Source organism: Sciurus vulgaris (genome assembly GCF_902686455.1).
Source record: "Sciurus vulgaris genome assembly, chromosome: X".
In the NCBI taxonomy this organism is placed as follows: domain Eukaryota; kingdom Metazoa; phylum Chordata; class Mammalia; order Rodentia; family Sciuridae; genus Sciurus; species Sciurus vulgaris.
In genome coordinates this window covers 132,390,727-132,408,997 of record NC_136471.1, presented here as the reverse complement: position 1 = coordinate 132,408,997, position 18,271 = coordinate 132,390,727, and the positions used below count along the sequence as shown (strand labels likewise).

The following is an 18,271-nucleotide window of genomic DNA, read 5'->3' as shown; positions in this document are numbered from 1 at the left end:
AGCCACCTTAATCCACCAGGAAGGGTAAACTAACAAAGCCAAGTAATTCCAGATGACAATTTTGGGTTCATAACCCAGGTGGTATCAGTAACAGCATGTTAACCGCAATTCCAACTGGTGGGTCTGTCGTCCTTGATGTACTATTTGTATTAGACAGAAAATCTGGAAGTTGGGGCAGTGGCTCCAGGGTAGAGGCTTGTCTAGCATCTGCACGGCCCTGGGTTCCATGCCCAGCTCCACAGACAAAGAAAAAGTCTATAAACACACAGTCCGTCTGTCATAACTATAGCCAGAAGTATTTCTGTTTCCCTTCAGGGCTCCCAATTATGACCAGACAATTCTGTCTCATGGAATCAATCCATCAATTCATCACCATGTTTTTTAAGCCAATTTTGTCACCTGAAAATGAAACTTCCTTCAAAATATTTGAATAGTAAGAATGAAAAAGAAAACAGAGCTCTTGTAGCCATTTCCAGACATCTTTCCTCTAAGTTTTCCAGCTCCAGAATTCAACATTATCCTTTGGTATAAATCAAAGTAGATTGGAGAGCATATTGTTTGGTCTCCTGTGTGTGCCTGTGTGTGTGCCGGTACGTTTGTGTGCATGTACTGATTCATTTTGGGTAAAGAAAAGCTTTGGATTCATGCTTTCAGAAAGCCTAATTTTGGGGCTGGGGTTGTGGTTCAGTGGTAGAGGGCTTGCCTAGCACGTGTGAGAACCTGGGTTCCATCCTCAACACCACATAAAAAATAAAAAGTTATAAAAAATTATATTTCAAAAAAAGCCTAATTTTACTTGGACATTACAAATCATTAGTTTAAATTCCATGGGTTTCAACCTTTTTTCCTTAACACAAATATTTTTTTCCCCACTAAAACAAAACCTTACAAGGCACCCTAAGACAGAGGTGTGTCTTAGCAAAAACTTACTTCATTAGTCACAATTTGAATTTTGTGAAAAAAAAAAAAATATGTTCTAATCAATTAGAACTATAAGGACATTTCAGTAAGCTCAAAACTTTAAAACCAAAATCTGAGGTGAAAGTTACAATCATATACCAACTTGAACAGTTAACATTTCCTTTGCTTTGACTTGATGGTGTCATAACAAGAACATCTAATTTTCAGTGCATAGAGCTGAACATGCAGTGGCCTTAAGGTAATTCTCTTCTGCCGTCTCTGGACAATGATCCCTTAAAGATGGCAGGAGAAAGTTATTCTGAGGTCCACATTCAAATCAGCTCAATTATTGGGTTAACTCACATCAATATGTGGGTAGGTTAGTATCTGGTAGTCAACACATTTGAAGTATGCACAATTTAATCATGGCTTTTTCTATGGATTTTGGGGTGGAATTTGAATCATTTTCAAGATGCCTGAAGCACCACGTCAGGCACATGGTTCCACATGTCAGGCACATGTCAGGCTCAGTGTTCCACAGAGCATAGTTTTACAACCACAGTGCCACATCAACAGGATAAATTGGAAAAGCCAGTGCTGGTTCATCAACTTTTTGCCTTACATGCCCCAAGTGATCTGAACAGATTAAAGTGACCTGAAGAGGTCATGTCATAACATTCATCACCTCACAGCAAATGTATCAAAGGGTTTAAAGTGACAATTTATCACATATTCAAAAATGCCATTCAGCCCAATTGGGAACCAGTTATAATTAACACAGGCTACAGTGCTTAATAATTAAAGGAAAGGCACCATTCAAATATTGAAAGAAGAGGTGGATGATGAAATATAGGAGTCATCATGGGTCACTGTAACTTCCCCTCCGCACCTGGGTGTTTGATAAAGGATTTACCAGGGAGTTCTGGTGCACCACATTACTCCTGCCCTGGCCCGCGGGGTGTTACCTTCTGACAGCATGCTCAGGGCCTCATCAGAAGTGTGGCCCCCGACAGGAGCCACCTTCCTGCAAGTGAGGTTTTCACGGGGCACACAGGAGCCCACCACCTCGGCAGCCGAAGTCGTCATGGATTCCCACTGGATCACCATCTTAGGAGACTGGAAACCCACGCAGCATCCTGTCCAGCCATAGAAGGCCAGAGACAAGAGGAACCCCTGGGCTGGATTCAGTATCCCCTGGGAGGGAGGGCAAAAAGACAATGGTGGTCAGTGAAGCACAGCAGGCAGCAGAGCTTTTGGTTGTCACCTAGTGCCAAGTTCCACTCCGTCACCCAGTGGACTGCCCTCACTCAGAAGAGGTGGGTGGGTTGGTTTGGGGCAAAATAAAGATTGGCCATAGTAGATTCTGTGTCTCCAAGGGCTGCCTGAAAACAGCAAGTGGGGAGAGTGCAAGGGAGAGAAGAGAAGGGGTGAGAGGGAAGGGAGAGGTGGGGGAAGGGAAGAAAAGGCCAGAGGAGAAAGGGAGGATGAAGAGGACCGGAGGGAAGGAGAGGGCGGAGAAGAAAAGTGGGGGGAGAGGAAATGCCAGCAAGGAAGGTGATAGAACCAGCCATCTTCCCACCTCTGCTCCCCTGTGGCTTTCCACCTGGCGCTACCAGGTCAGATCTGATTCCCTCAAGGTTCTTGGGGCTAACAGTACTCCACAGAGCCGTGTGAAGCTCCCCACCAAGGCACACAGACCAAGAGGGCTCGTGCTGGGCTTATTTTTAGGACATCTCAAGTCACATTTTTCCCAAATTCAGAACAACATAAATAACAATTTCGCATGGCTCAGAGCATGCCTCTTCACAATAACTCCTGATATACATAAAATGTAATCAAATACTGGGCGGGGTGGGGGCAGTATTTTCATACAGTGTTTTTATGTAGCAGTAATTAATCTATTTTTATATGCTACATTTTCCACTTAATAACAGAGACTTCATAATCATCATTTTTAACTTCTGGGTCACATTCCAACAAAATGAAAGCCCAAGGGCTGGGATGTAGCTTGGTGGTAGAGGGTGTACTTAGCGTGTACCAGGCCCTGGGTTTAATCCTAGGCACCCCAATTTAAAAAAAAAAGATGAATGACCATAATTTACTTAACCATTCCTTTTTTTTTTTATTTTTTGACATTTGGGTTTCCAATAATGCTTTTACAATTATATATAATGCTGAGATGCTGAGCCAGGCATGGTGACACACACCTGTATCCCAGAAACTGGGGAGGCTGAGGCAGGAGGATTGCAAGTTTGAGATCAGCCTGGGCACACTTCCAATGAGGCCCTAAACATGCTGCCAAAATAAGATTTTTTAAAAAGAGCTGTGGATGTGACTCAGGGGCACAATGCTTGCCTAGCATGCATTCTGTAATTGATCACCAGGATTACCACCAAAAAAAAAAAAAAAGAAGAAGAAGAAGAAGAAGATTATGTATAATGCTATCAAGAATATATTCATTCCTGTGGTTTTTTCAAGGTCTAAAGTAGATAGATAGATGCTGAGATTCTGAGTCTTCCTGAAAGGTCTGATACACTGTGCCCCATCAGTTACCAGAATTGTTCTATTGTTCTGGTTTCTTTTCACAGTGCTGGGGATGAAACTCAGGGCCTCCTCCATGCTAGGGAATCAAGTATTCTACCACTGAGCTACACCCCTGGCTGTCTATCTTTTTAATAATGATCACTACGATGAATGAAACTTGCTCAGTAGTTCACTAAGCCAAATGTAGGTAGTCCAAGAACCTGCTTGTCTCATTATATATTTATATAACTAAACATCATACTTCTGAATGTTCTTTTCCCTTCTGATTTTATTTTTCAAGAAGAAACATTTAAATCTAGATGAGCTTACCATAATAAACCATGTGGTCTTGGCTGCATCTCTGACACGTTTCAAAGAGCCTGCATCAATGTCCGGTTGCATTTCAAGGTAGAATAAAAGGCTTTCATTGATGATATTGGACAGCCAACTGTTAAAAGGCAATGGCCCACAGGTGAAGAGAACATTCAAAATTCATTTTAAATGCTAAGGGTCAGGGACTGATCTTTACCACAATGTGCAAGTGCCAATTCTTGGTGGAGAGCTGATCACTTCCACAGCAAGCACCTGAACCAGCACACCAAGAATTTGTTTTAGGAAATGTTAATTCCTTCTCTCAGTCTAATAAAGAGATCCACAAATCTTTCCCATGTGAATACTCAACACCACATCAATGTGGAAGGTTCCAGCTCTGTTTCAAATGACCCCAAATTTAGTCTTTGTTTGAGGAGTAACCTGAAGGTTTGAAGATGAAGAACTTATTTTGACATTTCATGTTGGAATTTTTAAATGTTACTCTTAAGTGTCAGTGAAGTTTGAAATGGTGATCTGAGTGTATTTTTAGTGGAAGGTAATTTCTGCCTCTTCTAGGAGCATGTCCAAACAAATCCCCTCATATCAGGTGAATTACTAACACCACAAGGCTTGCCCTGTCCTGAGAAAGTATTGATTCATCACATTACAGGGTGTTTCCCTTCCAATTTTTTTTTTTTTTTTTTTTTTTTTTTTTTTTTGCATTGGTTATGTCTATTTTGAAAGCATCCATCTGAAACATTTCGGCAGGATACCAGACATGGACAATCTCAGCACAGGAAATTTGCTAAGCCTTTTTGCCCTCCTTTGACTGAGCTACCTTTATACTGGAGATGTATCCTCACCCCTCTGTTGCACACAAGAATTCTGGTGTCAAAAACAAGGCCAATGGGTGCATTTAAAAAGCATGACCACCTCCCTCATTTCAGTTAATCCCAGCAAGAGGTTGTGCATGGTTGAGATGTTTCAAAACTAAACTCAAAACTTCTTTGCTGGGGATCAAACCCAGGGCCTTGTGCTTGCAAGGCAAGCACTCTACCGACTGAGCTATCTCCCCAGCCCTCAAAACTAAACTCAGAACTTCTTATTCTTGGGATTTATATATAGTTCATGTAAGTATTTTCATATTTTTTCCTATAAATTCAGAATTTCAAACTTGCTCAGAGATGTCCCTTCCAGATACTTCCCTTTAGAGCTCATAGATCACACATGGGAAAGCAAAATGGTAAGTGGTTTGCAAATCCCATCCCACTGGCAATTAAAAAAAAAAAAATCAAAGGTTACCAAGAGATTAAAACCAGCATTATTTTGAAAAAGCGAATCTTGATCACAGCTCCCATTCGTCTCTCGTTCTCTGTGTAAATGCCTTGTCTTCCTTTCAGTAAAGAGGCCACTGTGAAGAGCACAGGGGAATGACATACTGTGTTTGTCATTCATTTTTACTTCATAACAGAAGGGAATCAAAGCACTGTGAGCCCATAAGCAAGGCTAGAAGAGCTAAAGTAAAGCAAGTTACTGACAGCCATCCCTCCCAGCTTCCCATTTGAAGTCCTCGTAGGATCCAAGGAATATGTATTTTTATATAACTTGAGATTTACCGTATGCCTGTACCCTTTACCCAGCTTCCCCTGATGTTAACATCAGACACAACCACAGGATGTTTGTCACAACTAAAAAAATAACACTGATACATTAGGAACTGAATTTCCAATTTTATTGGGTTTAAATGTTTTTAAAGACTTTTTTTCTCTATTATAAAATAATGCACTCGTTATTTTTAAATGTTGGAAAAATTAGCATTTCTTCTTATAGCCAGGTTAGAACACCTTAAAAAGTTTTGAGAAGATTTAATAGAGCTGGGTGCAGGTGCAGTGGCACACACCTGTAATCCAAGAGACTCAAGTGGCTGAGGCAGGAGGATTGCAAGTTCAAGGCTAGCCTCAGCAACTTAGTGAGGCTCTGTCTCAAAAAATATAAAAATAAAAAGGACTGGGGATATAGTTCAGTGACTAAATGCCTCTGGGTCCAATCCCTAACGCAAAAAAAACTTTATATATATATGTACATATATATATAACTGGAGGTTTAGCTCAGTGGTAGAGTACTTGCCTAGCCTCAATTGTCCTGGATCATTCCAGAAGGACAACATGTTATCATCCAAGCCCAAGGCATGAAGCTATAGCCAGGGCCTTGGACCCAGACAACTTCCCTGCTACTTACCTGCAGTCACTGTCTTTTGGAACAGGACAGGGTTAGCCACCAGGACAAGCAGTAGGGGCAAGTATGTGGTGATGTAGTGAGGAATGGCGTGGTCAAGGCTCCTCTCACACCTGAGGGAGGAACGGCAAATCATTCTTCTTGAAAGAAAAGCTTTGGCTAAAATATGCCCATTTATCTGCAGGCTGAGATAAGAGGATGAGAACAAAAAGGGAAAGGCATAAACTTGCCCAGACTCTAACTAAAGGAAATCAGACTCATTTCTCATGTCCAAGAACAAGCAATAAATGGCAGGAGATTAAGGGAGATTGGTCATGTTTCTGTCCTATAAATGAGTGAGCCTCTGAAGCGTTCCAGTGGGGGCAGCTTTTAAAGATCATTATCAGGCCCAGGCATGGTGATGCACGCCTGTAATCCCAACAACTTTGCGAGACCCTAAAGGAGACCCTGTCTCAAAATGAAATATAAAAGGGGTGGGGATGTGGTTCAGTGGTTAGGTGCCCCTGGGTTCAATGCTCAGTACCAAAAAAAAAAAAAAAAAAAAAAAAAAAAATCCCTACTGGGAAGAGGTAAGAAAGGAAAAGAAATTCTGGGATGGTAGATGATTCTTTGCACTTGGTCTCTTCAAAGGAAAAACACACAATTTAAGTAGAGACAAAGGCATTAATTAACTAGTTAGGTTTTGAGTACTTGCTACATACCCTCAGCCAATAACATGAAAAACATACAGTCCTGTCCCTGATCTATTCAAAATGAATGACCTTCGTATGTCAAAGGAAATTTGTTCTCACGTTATGGGTAACAACAAACTCTTCAGTGGTTCTTTTCAGGGAAAAAGACTAGGATTTCTTATGATGAATCACAAGCATCATGAGTCACTGTAGGACAAGGTTGGTGAAAGCCACACATATATGTCACTAATGGGAACGAACCATTAGCTAAAGTACACAGAATGTTGACAAGCGAAAGACCAAGGGTTCCGAGGATGGCTGAGGCCCAACAGAGAGAGGCAGAAGAGTCCCTATGGCCACAGAAGACACCATTATAGAAATGGAAATGCTCTTGATATTTGTGGAGTGGTCAAACACCTTACCAGCCTTCCACATGGTCTGGACAGACTCTAGGGGGGTACGGGAAGCAGGAGGGGTGGGAGTGGCAGGTTCCATTGCAAAGGTGGCAGTCCAGTGGCCAATGAGAGAGTGAGGATGTGGCTACAAGAATGCCAAGAGGTCTGGACCACAGGACATGAGGATTGAGATGATGATGGCAGGATGTGGGGTTGCGCACCTGTGATCCCAAGCCACTTGGGAGGCTGAGGCAGCAGGATGGCAAGTTCACGACTAGCCTCAGCAACTTAGCAAGACCTTGCCTCCAAATTTAAAAAAATGAAAAGGACTAGGGATATAGCCCAGTGGGGATAAAGCACTCCTTGGTTCTATCCCCAGTTCCCACCCAAAAAAGAGGCAGCCAATCACAGATTGAGACACTTAGATCAGGTGGCCTCCTGGAGCCCCCAGGAGCACCTTGGGGCTCCCTGTGAGCCAGCCCTGCAGCAGTGATTCCCTGGGGCTCCAAGGCAATTTTTCTAGGAGTCGCCAGGGTCCCACAGGTGAGGGCAAGTAAAAGAAACTCCCTTTCCTTTCCAATTAAGATCCTTCTGTGAGAACAGCTGCAGTCCTGTGGGACCTTTTGAGGTTCCCCCATGAAAAGTAACCATGGAGCTGGATCTACAGAGAGCAAGTGGCAAGGTGACACCAAGTTGAGATGTCTGAGTAGCTGTGAGAAGTCAGAAAAACTGGGGAGAAATGATCCACACCATGGGTCAACAAATGTCTTATGTAAAGACAGGTGGGATGCATGCCTGTAATCCCAGCTACTCAGGAGGCTGAGGCTGGCAGGTTTGAGGCCACACTCGGCAACCTGGCAAGACCCCGACTTGAAATAAAAAGGGGTGGGGATGTATGTAGCTCAGTGGTAGAGTACCCCACTTCAGTTTCATAGGGCATACCATGGTCTCTTGCAACTACTCAATTCTGATTACAGCACAAAAGCAGTCACAGATGGAGCATAAATAAATGGGTGTGGCTGTGAACCAATAAAATTTCATTAAAAAAAAACAGCCAGATGTGATTGCACAGACCTGTAAACCCAGTGAACCAGGAGACAGACAGGAGGATGGCAAGTTTGAGGTCAGCCTCAGCAATTGAGACTGTCTCAAAAAAGGGGGGGCTGGTAATGTAGCTCAGTGACAAAGCATTCCTGGATTCAATCCCCAGTACCCCAAAATAGAAATATGATTTAAAAAAAAGCAGGTTGAGGGCCAGATTCGTCCTAAAGGCTATACTTTACTGAACTGTGTGTGATCTCTAGAACCCTAAAATCACAAAAAGACACTGTCCACACGTTTTCCAATGGAAGTTAGAGTCTACATCCTTGGTTGGGCTTTGAGGCCTTGCCAGTGGTGGCACTGGTGGGATTTTAAACTTGAAGAAATGCCTGAGACAATTCCAGAACCACATCTCTGCGTCTGTGTTCAGGGTATCCGAGAGCAAGGGATGGGCGAGGCATAGGATCAGTTTCCAGGAGCTTCCCTTGACCTTGGCCATATCATAACTCACTCTCAGAATGTCAAGCTTGCCTAACCTTTCAGTGGAAGCTTGGAGAACAAATATTAAAGAGAAGGTGTGAGAAAGCTACGTGGGGGTGGAAGGGGCTGTCCCTGCATCTTATAACTATAAATCTGCGCGTGCACGCTGTGCGCTCAGGCACCCACCCCCACCCAGAGGAGAAAGACGTGGGGAAAAGATCCGGGGAGCAAGGCTGCAGCGAGCACGCTGTCTCAGCTGGATGGGTCCGTGGGTGTGGCCTCCCTGGCCCAAGAGGATGGGCTGAGGGCCAAGGCCCGGTCGTGAGTCAGACCCGTTCTTTTTCTATAAGGGCTGGGCCACCTGCGGCTCACCTGGACACAGAGGGGTAGTACAGCATGATGGCTCCCTCCGCGCAGAGCAGGACGGCCAGGCCCCAGGCCATGATGTGGTACAACACGATGGTGCTAGGAGAGAAGCAGAACAGGGCGGCCCTGCTTAGAGGAGGACAAAGGGGCCTGGCAAAGAAACTACCCTTCTAGCCACCAGACCAGCTTCTGAACCAGGAAAGGTGGGAGTAAAACCACCCTCCACAGAGTTATAGTGCTGCCAAGGGCACTGATTTGTTTGAGTCGAGGTGATATTTACATAATATAATGTCAACTCGTACCCATTACCAGTCACTCCTCATTCCCTCCGGCCCTCGGTCACTGAATGTCACCAATCTGCTTTGCTTTTATGAATCTGGCTGCTCTGGACATGTCATACAAATGAAGACATGCCCCACGTGGCCTCTTGTGTCTGGTTTCTTTCACTTGGCATGTTTTTGAGGTTCATCCATGGAGCAGCCTGCCAGTGCTTCGTTTCTTTTTATGGCTGAATGATATGAATAGACCACCGTTTATCAATTCATTCATCAGTGGGCATTTTGATTATTTCTACTTTTGCCCTCCATGGATACTGCTACTGTGAACATGCACATACAACTATTTGAGTTCCCATTTTCAGTTCTCTGGGGGTGTATACCTAGAAGTGGAATTGCTGGATTATGTGGTATTTTTGTATTTTAAGTTTTTTTCTTTCCTTTTTCCCCAGTGTTGGGGATGGATCCCAGGGCTGTGCACATGCCAGGCACCAGCTCTACCATTGAGCCCCATGCCCAGCCTCTCTGTGCTTAACTTTATCAGAAACCAGATCTTCCACATCTTTGCCAACAGATTTTCTTTTCTTTTAGTGGGGTCTCACTAAGTTGCTGAGACTGGCCTCAAACTCCTGGGCTCAAGCAATTCTCCTGCCTAGGACTCCTGAGTAGCTGAACTTCAGGTGTACACCACCTTGCCTGGCTTCAATTTTGGTTATTACCATTCTCGTCGGAATGGCTGCTATTGTTGAGACTTGATTAAGAAGGCCCCACTCTCCATAAAACCATACAACAGGTTAATTCCACGGACAGCACTCTTCAGTTCTCATCAACTCTGGTCTGAATATTTGGATCCTCCCCAAATTCCTGTGTTGAAACTCTAACCCCAAAGATGTGGCATTAAAAGCTGGGGTCTTTGGGGAACTAATGAAGTCACAAGAGCAGAGACTTTATGGATGGGATTAGAGCCTTTTAAAAAGGAGGCCCAGGAGGCTCCCTGTCCCCTCCACCATGTGAGGACAGTAAGAAGTGGTTATCTATGAACCAGAAAGCAATCTTCCCAGACATTGGACCTGCCACATCTTGACCTTGGACTTCCAGTCTCCAGAACTCTAAGAAATATATATATTTCTTAGAGTTCTAATATATATATATATTGTGTATGTGTATGAATGTGGGGGTAGATTTAACCCAGGGGCACTCTACCTCGGAGCTACATCCATAGACCTTTTTATTTTTATTTTTGAAACAGGGTCTTATTAAGATGCCAAAGCTGGCTTTGAACTTATGATCCTCCTGCCTCAGTCTCCTAAGTCACTTGGAGTTACAGATCTGCACCACCACACCCGGCTTGAAATGCATTTCTATTGTTTATAAGCCATTCAGTTTATGGCATTTTGTTATAGCATCCCAGATAGACTGAGGCATTGTATTGCCCATCCTTCTATCACTTAACAAATATCTGAGGTAATCCACTTATAAAGAATAAAGATCACAGGGCATGGTGGCATCCCAGATACTCAGGAGGTCAAGGCAGGAAAATCTCAATTTTGAGACCAGCCTGGGCAACTTAGCCAGACCCTGTTTAAATAAAAACAATAAAAAGGCCTGGGAATGTGGCTCAGTGGTGGAGGACCTCTGGGTTCAATGCCCAGTTTTGGACCAAAGAGAGAGAGAGAGGTTTTATTTTGGCTCACAGTTCTACAGGTTTCAGTCTGCAATCAGTTGGGCTTGTTGCTTTGGGCATATCATGGTGGGAGCGCAGCAGAGTAAAGCCACTCAACTCTTGGCCAGGAAGCAAAAGAGAGAAAGAGGAAGGTGACAGGATTCTACAGTCTCCTTCAAGGACATGTCCAATTGATCTAAAAACCTCCCAGTAGACCCCACCTCTTAAAGATTCCATCTCCCAATAGTGCCATGCTGTGGGCCAAGCCTTGTGACACCTGGGCCTTTAGGTGACAATTAAGATCCAAGCTATAGCATCAGGGACATGGTACACATGCCTTGCTCCTTCCAACCTTCCATCCTCAACAACCTCCCCTAGGCCTGAGGCTGTATGGGTCCCAACCCTGAATCCAAACACCCAGGTGACTACTAGTTGCATCACCTTAGCCAAACCCACTACTCAGAGCCTTGGGCTACTTTTCTCTGTCATGTGAACAATAAAGCCCTCTGTGGCCTGCCCATGCCACTATGGTAAAGGCTAGGTGGACATCAGGTCATGTTGTTCTGCTACTTACACTATTGCCCAAGGCAGGCTGGCCATCCCTGGTCCTCTCCTGACTTTTCCCATCAGACTGGCCTTGCCCTGCATGCCCACCTGTCCTGAGGCACTATAAGGGGCACAGTAAGTTTAATAATAGTAAGGAGACCCCAGAAATTGACCAGCATCCTGTTAACAGGGAAACTTAAGAAACATGCTGAACTATCAATATGGCCACTCTTGAGTCTTCATTTGACTTTTTTTTTTTTTGTACCAGGAATTGAACCCAGGGGTACTAAACCACTGAGCTGCATCCCAGGCCCTAGTTTTATTTTGAGACAGAATCTTGCTAAGTTGCTGAGGCTGGCCTCAAACTTGCAATCCTGCCTCAGCCATCTGGATGTAACATTCTTTGGAGACAGGAGAGGCCAGGAAAAACTTCATGTAAGCTGTACAATGAACATCAGCTATGTACCAAGGGAAGGTCCACTTAAAAGATATGAATTGGGGATATAGCTCAGTTGGTAGAGTGCTTGCCTCGCAAGCACGAGGCCCTGGGTTCAATCCCAGCGCTGCAAAAATAAATAAATAAATAAATAAAAGGAATGAGGTGCTGGTATCTGCTACATGGATGAACTCCACAGTCATTATACCAAGTGAAATAAGCCAGACACAAAAAGGCCACAGGTGCCTGATTCCATTTATATGTGGAATGATGGTACAGAGTTTCTTGTGGGGGTGGTAGAAATGTTCTGGAATTAGTAGTTGTACTAATTGATGTATAATTTTGTGAATGCCTTAAAAGCCACTGGCCTAAGCACTTTTAAAGGATGAATATTATGCTATGCAAATGATATGTCAATTAAAAGAGCATCATGGAGTTGCATCAGGATGATGTCTCACTCAGCATTCACTGGCTAAGTGTTCCCCGAGCCAAGGTTGTGCCTGTCCAGGCATAGAAAGTACTATGAACGAAACAACATCCCTCCAAAGCCCTGACTGGGAAGCCAGGCACAGAGGCGGGATGGAGAAGAGTTTACATAAAAGGAAGGACAGACCTGGGATTTACCCAAGAGACAAGACTATGTCTATAAGTTAAGTTGCCAAGCACTTATACTAGCTGGGGTGGGGGTCCCCAAAGATGTCTATGTCCTATCGCCAGCATCTATGATTATGTTGCTATATATAGCAAGACACTTTGCAGATGTGATTGTGTGAAGGACTTTGGAGATGGGGCAATCATCCTGGATATGGGTGTCCTGGATATGTAACCACATGGAGAATCTTTGGGCTGGAGGTGCAGCTCAACAGTGCAGTGCTTGCATGCTAGCATGTGAGGCTCCAAGTTCCACCCCTCGGAACACAGGAAGAAAAAAAAAGCAGAGAATCTTTACCAGCTGTGAAGAAACTACAGACATGAGAGTTTAAGTCTTACCCACCATTACTGGCTTTGAAGATGGCAGAAAGTAGCCACAGGTTAAGGGAAGTGCAGGAATTTCTGTAGAATCTGGGAACTCTATGACTGGAACAGTGAATGAGACACTGGACAGTGGGTATCCACAGGACAGTGTCAGTTTTATTCTAAGTATGACAAGAATCCACCAGAAGATTCTTCTCATTTTTTTCTAAAAATAAATGTATTGCAACAAGATAAAATTTTTAAAAGTGGAATTTTAGAGCTAGGATGTCACTCTTGCCTAGCAAGCATGAGACTAGGTCTCATTCCCAGCACTGCCAAAAGAAAAGTTGAATATGGAAAACAAAACAAGACTCTATAAAGAATGGAGAGTAGCTTTGGGAAGAAATCATTCAATGCTGTGACTCCAAAGTTTCTGGGGAGATGCAGAAAGTGAGGTCAAGGGACTATTCTTGCTTGTAATCTGGTTTCTCTTTACTGAGCCTCAGACCCGTGAGAGTCCAGCTGGTCTGGGAGAACCCTGACTGAATCTGTGATTCCCCCAGATGATGGACATGAATACATTGGCTCCCACTCAGCTGGGTGGGCCCTCTCATCTCCACTGAGACCCAATGCCTTACCTGAAAAACAAGGGGCTCCTCCCCCCATCCTTCCTGAAAGAATTCCTAACATTCAAGGAGATAGGCTGATGCTCAGTCCAGACCAGGAAGGGTGTGTGTCCAGCAATTGGTGGTGTCTGGTATTCCACAAGCACAGGGGCTCCCTTTCTTCCCGTCCCACCCCCATTCCCTGCATGGTTCGCATTCTTGGACAATCTCTATCATTCATCTTTGTGTTTCCACACACCCTGCCCTGTCCCCCCAGAGGATTTGAGGCTGCAGCCTTCCAGATGCAGTGGGGAATTCTTTCATTTGTACCTTCTCTCTGGGGATGGGAGGGCAGGGTCCCATCAGTTGGATACTCTGGCAGTCACTCTTATCTCTATCAGATGCCTGGCAAATAGCATCTCCCATTTTGACTGATGGAATTTTTTTTTTTCCAGTGCTTGGAATTGAACCCAAGGCCTTGTGCTTGCGAGGCAAGCACTCTACCAACTGAGCTATATTCCCAGCTCGACTGATGGAATTTTAACTCTGAAGATCAGCTGTGTAGATGAAGGGAGTGGTAGTCAGAGATTAGAATGGGAAATGATGCCCTTCTACAAAGAGACAAGGGGGAAGAGAAAGAGAGCCAGCTCACAAAGGGAATGAACTTCAGGAGCAGAGGAAACATTTCGTAGCCAGCTGTCTGGGAGGCCATAAGGAAATGATTCCAGCATAGTTTGCCTCCCACATCGCAACCAGTTCCTGCAGCAGCCCTCTCCTGGCCTCACTGGGGTTGGGAGTGGGTGGGAGTTTGTCTCAGCAGTAGAGGTCTTGTCTCCGGCTCATGGGAGATTCAGCTAGCCCACAGAGAGAGCAGCTCTCTGCAAGGGCTGGATTAGTGGAGTGCAGAATCTTCATTCCAGACCCTCTTCTTGGTTGGACAGTGCTGGTGGTATCTCAGAGGTGGGAGTGGGCTAGGGGTGACGAGGCCAAGGAAGTCCAAGGGCAGAGAACATGGAAGCCTGGCCAATGATTCTTGCCCGTTCTGCAAGACAGCAGTCAGAATTGGGCCAGCAGGTGCAGGTGCCCCATTAATGACTGATGCCATTGAAATCCACCCCAGGGTGTGAGTGCCCAACCCAGGGGCAGCCCAGGAGCAGTTGGCTCACAGCTGAAGCTCCTCGCTCTTTGATCCAACCACTGGGTTGTTCCAGGTCCAGGCAAGTGTAGATCCTCCTTGGTCATTCCTTCATCTCACTCTTTTATTTTCTTAGAGCAAGGAGAGAGTTCAGTTCATGGCCATTTCCAAGATCCCAAGCACTGCACTGTCTGTCATTGTTTAAAACTGGTATGTTCCATACCTGCGGCCAGAGTTAACCATTTAAATTTTGACTTGAAATCTGTCTTAAAGATGTTTCTTAGGGTTAGAATTAAAAAAAAAAAAAAAAAAAAAAAAAACAGGATCCTAGCTGAATCTCCCATGAGATTGGAGATCCTATGTAAGACAAGACAGGATCGCCAAGGCAAAGTGCCATACCTGCCCCTGCCCTGGAGTTCAGCAGGACACCCCCGTCCTGACCAGCTGCATTAATAGCCATCTGCAGAACCAGCTCCATCCACTGCCCTAGAAAATGAGCTGGCTCTTAAAATAGAGCTACTGAGGCTTTGGAACACAAACCCTCATCCCTGGTGAAATCCATTCAGCAGAGCCCCTGGGACATCTCGCACCCGGCAGCAGTCGAGGGCTTGTGTCCGTGGCTGTGAAGCACCTGTCTTATTTCTCTGCTGGGTGCCCTTTCCTGTCTGATGAGGGAACTCACTTCACTCCCAACCATCAGTCATCTTAGTACTGGAAACCTGCCCTTGTTCTTGCCCTTGAAAGGCATGGGTGTTTCATGTTCTGGGATGTTCACCTTCCGCATGAGGATGGGCCCTGGAAGCCACACTCTGCCCAGCATCCAGAGTCCTGCCTTCCTGAACACTGAGTTCCGAGACGAATTTCCAAACACAATGCCTGTGCCGAGGAGGGCTTCTTGATTGCCTGTCCTCGGAGCCCAGACAGTTCGCACACTGCTCCCTCCCGCTCCGTCCTGAGCCCTCCACCTGCCGTACCATGGGTGGGGGCAAAGTACTGTACCCTCTAAGGACAGTGGGGGTATGCTCCTCACCCAGCTTCCTTCCAGAACTGCCAGGCTCCTCTGACCTCTGTTATTGGCTGGCAGTGAGACCTTCACTTGTGTCATAGCTCTGACCCTCCAAAACCAAGGGAGGGGACTGTCAGGGACAAAGCAATTGCACCAACATTAGGGACTAGGCCTTCACCTGCTGCTAGTTACCTAGTACCCATTCTCCCTCTTTTCTTTAGTAACATAACCTGGAGGTTACAGAGAGAGCAACACATAGGCTAACAGACTATGTCCTATGTCCTATTTCCTATGTCCTCTAGCAGTTAAGCACAGCCAGGAAACTAAGTTCTGGCTAATACTATGCAAGTGACAATGTGTGAACCCCCCAGGGAGGCCCCTTAAAGCTGGCTCGGGAGAAAACAGGCCTCTTATGTTCCCTGATATACTTGATTGGGTTCAATCCCCAGCACTGCGAATGAGTAAATAAGAAAAAGAAAAAAAAAAGTAATGAAAACACACTAAATGCCTATTGACATCAACAAAATGTAGTATAGATATACACTGGAATATTATTCAGTTATGAAAAGGAATTGTCTTAGTCCCTTCTGGCTATTATGACAGAATACCATAGGCTGGTGACTTATAAAGAACAGACTGACGGGCTGCGATTACGGCTCAGTGGTAGAGTGCTTGCCTAGCAGGTGTGAGGCTCTGGGTTCAAGCCTCAGCACCACATAAAAATAAATAAAATAAGGTTGTTGTGTCCACCTACAATAAAAAATGAAGAAAAAAAATCAAACAGACACTGAATGCTCATAGTACTAGAGGCTGTATGTCCAAGGTCAAGGTGTGGCAGGCTGCTTCCTGGCTCATAAATGGTGCCTTCTCACCAGGTCCTCACAGGGTGGAAGAGACAGGGAGCTCTCTGGGATCTCTTTTATAAGGACACTCAGGCTACCTAAGATAAACAGTTTTAAATTACTCTCTAAAGTTCCACAAAAGTTTCTTCACGAGGCTCCACCTTCATGACCTCATTGGCTCCCAGAGGCCCACTTCCTAACACCATCATCTGGGGTTGAGAATTTCCAAATAGAAACTTGTGGAGGGGGGGACACAAACATCCAGACCACAACAGGAATGAAGTACTAATACATACTGCGACATGGATAAATCTTCAAAATATTATGCCCAACATAAAAGGTCAAATAGAAAAGGTCATATATTGCATGATTTCACTGATCTGCAATGGCCAGCATAGGCAAATGCACAGAGTCTTAAAAGTTTTGGTGGCCAGGGTGGGGGAAGGTGGGGAGAGAAAGGGGAATGACTAATAACTGATATAGGGATTTGGGGGGGATGATTACAGAGTTGTAAATTTGATGGTGTCAATGGCACCCAGTGGTACACAACTGTAATCCTAGCTATTCTGGAAGCTGGGGCAGGGGGATCACAAGTTCAAGGATGGCCGGGGTGACTTGGTGAGACACTACCTGGAAATAACATAAAAGGACTGGGGTATATAGCTAAGTGGTAGAGCACCCCTGGGTTCAATCCCCAGTACTGCCCCCCCCTAAAAAAAACTACCAACATACTGAAAACCACTTGATTTTATACTGCTGAAATGTATGAACTTTATAAAATCATTTTTAAAAAGACAAAAAGTAAAAGCAAGCAAGCTGACCAGGAACTGGGTGAGGGAGGAGATACACATCTCCTGGACTTAAGAACCAGGAGACCTGGACACTTGCCCTGCCTGGCCAATCTTGGTTTCTTAGGTTCTGTGTGTTGCTGTGTGGTCAACATCCCAACAACAGCAACAGCTCAGATCCATTGAGTGTCCACTGTGTGCCACTATTCTTAACCATTTATTGATATTTATTGATATTTACTCTTCCAGTGACCTTTTACAGTGGGTATCAGTTACACAATGAGTGCCTGAGCAGGAGCTCAAACCTACCTGTGCCCAAGCCACCAACCTCTGTGTGAATCCCCGCCACGCAAACACCTCCAGCCCCAGCCCCAACCTTCATCTGTTCCATATTTAACATAAGATGTCAATATATGTCAAAGTGGGTTCTTTAGTCTTTGATGTACAGTGAAAAATTGTCATAGACGGGCACGGTGGCACACTCCTGTAGTCCCAGCACCTTGGGAGGCTGAGGCATAAGGATTCCAAGTTCAAGGCCAACTTCAGTAATTTAGTGAGGCCCTAAGCAACTTCGCGAGGACCTGAGTAACTTAGCAAGACTCTGTCTCAAAATAAAAAATAAAAGTGGCTAGGGATAAACTCAATGGTAAAGTGCTCCTGGGTTTAATTCCCAGTACTAAAACAAAATTAAAATAAAATTTTAAAAAATTTGTCTAAATTCATCAGGGCACAGTGACACACATCTGTAATCCTTGCCTCTTGGGAGGCTAAGGCAGGAGGAAGGAAAGTTCAAGGCTAGCCTGGGTATTTTAGGAAACTTAGAAAAACCCTATCTCAAAATAAAAGGACTAAGGGCATAGCTCAGTAGAAAGCTCCTGGTTCAATCTCCAGTACCTCCCCCCACACAAATTGTTTATAGTCACACCAATTCTTTCTTTCTTTTTTTAATGTTTCCAGTTCCAAATATTTAATTTCTTTTTTGTTTTTGTTTTCTTTTGGTGCTGGGGATTGAACCCAGGGCCTTGCACAAGAGTGTGATCTGCCATGGAGCTGCCCCGGCACCAGCTGTCAAATATTTAATTTCTTGAGGTACTTATT

General features: G+C 44.7%; 1 protein-coding gene across 6 annotated transcripts in view; it reads right to left on the bottom strand.

Moving 5' to 3' along the window:
- Positions 1–18,271, bottom strand: part of GPR143 (G protein-coupled receptor 143) — a 62,589-nt gene that overhangs the window by 20,030 nt on the left and 24,288 nt on the right. For 5 of the 6 annotated variants that reach the window (XM_079123232.1, XM_079123233.1, XM_079123234.1 and 2 more), the window contains 5 exons: positions 8,930–9,022; positions 5,974–6,083; positions 5,038–5,146; positions 3,754–3,871; positions 1,866–2,094 (listed from right to left, as the gene is read on the bottom strand). In XM_079123232.1, coding sequence (XP_078979358.1) covers positions 1,866–2,094; positions 3,754–3,871; positions 5,038–5,146; positions 5,974–6,083; positions 8,930–9,022 — 659 coding nt within the window. The remainder of the gene's footprint in view (positions 1–1,865; positions 2,095–3,753; positions 3,872–5,037; positions 5,147–5,973; positions 6,084–8,929; positions 9,023–18,271) is intronic. The other variant, XM_079123231.1, reaches the window with a different exon arrangement.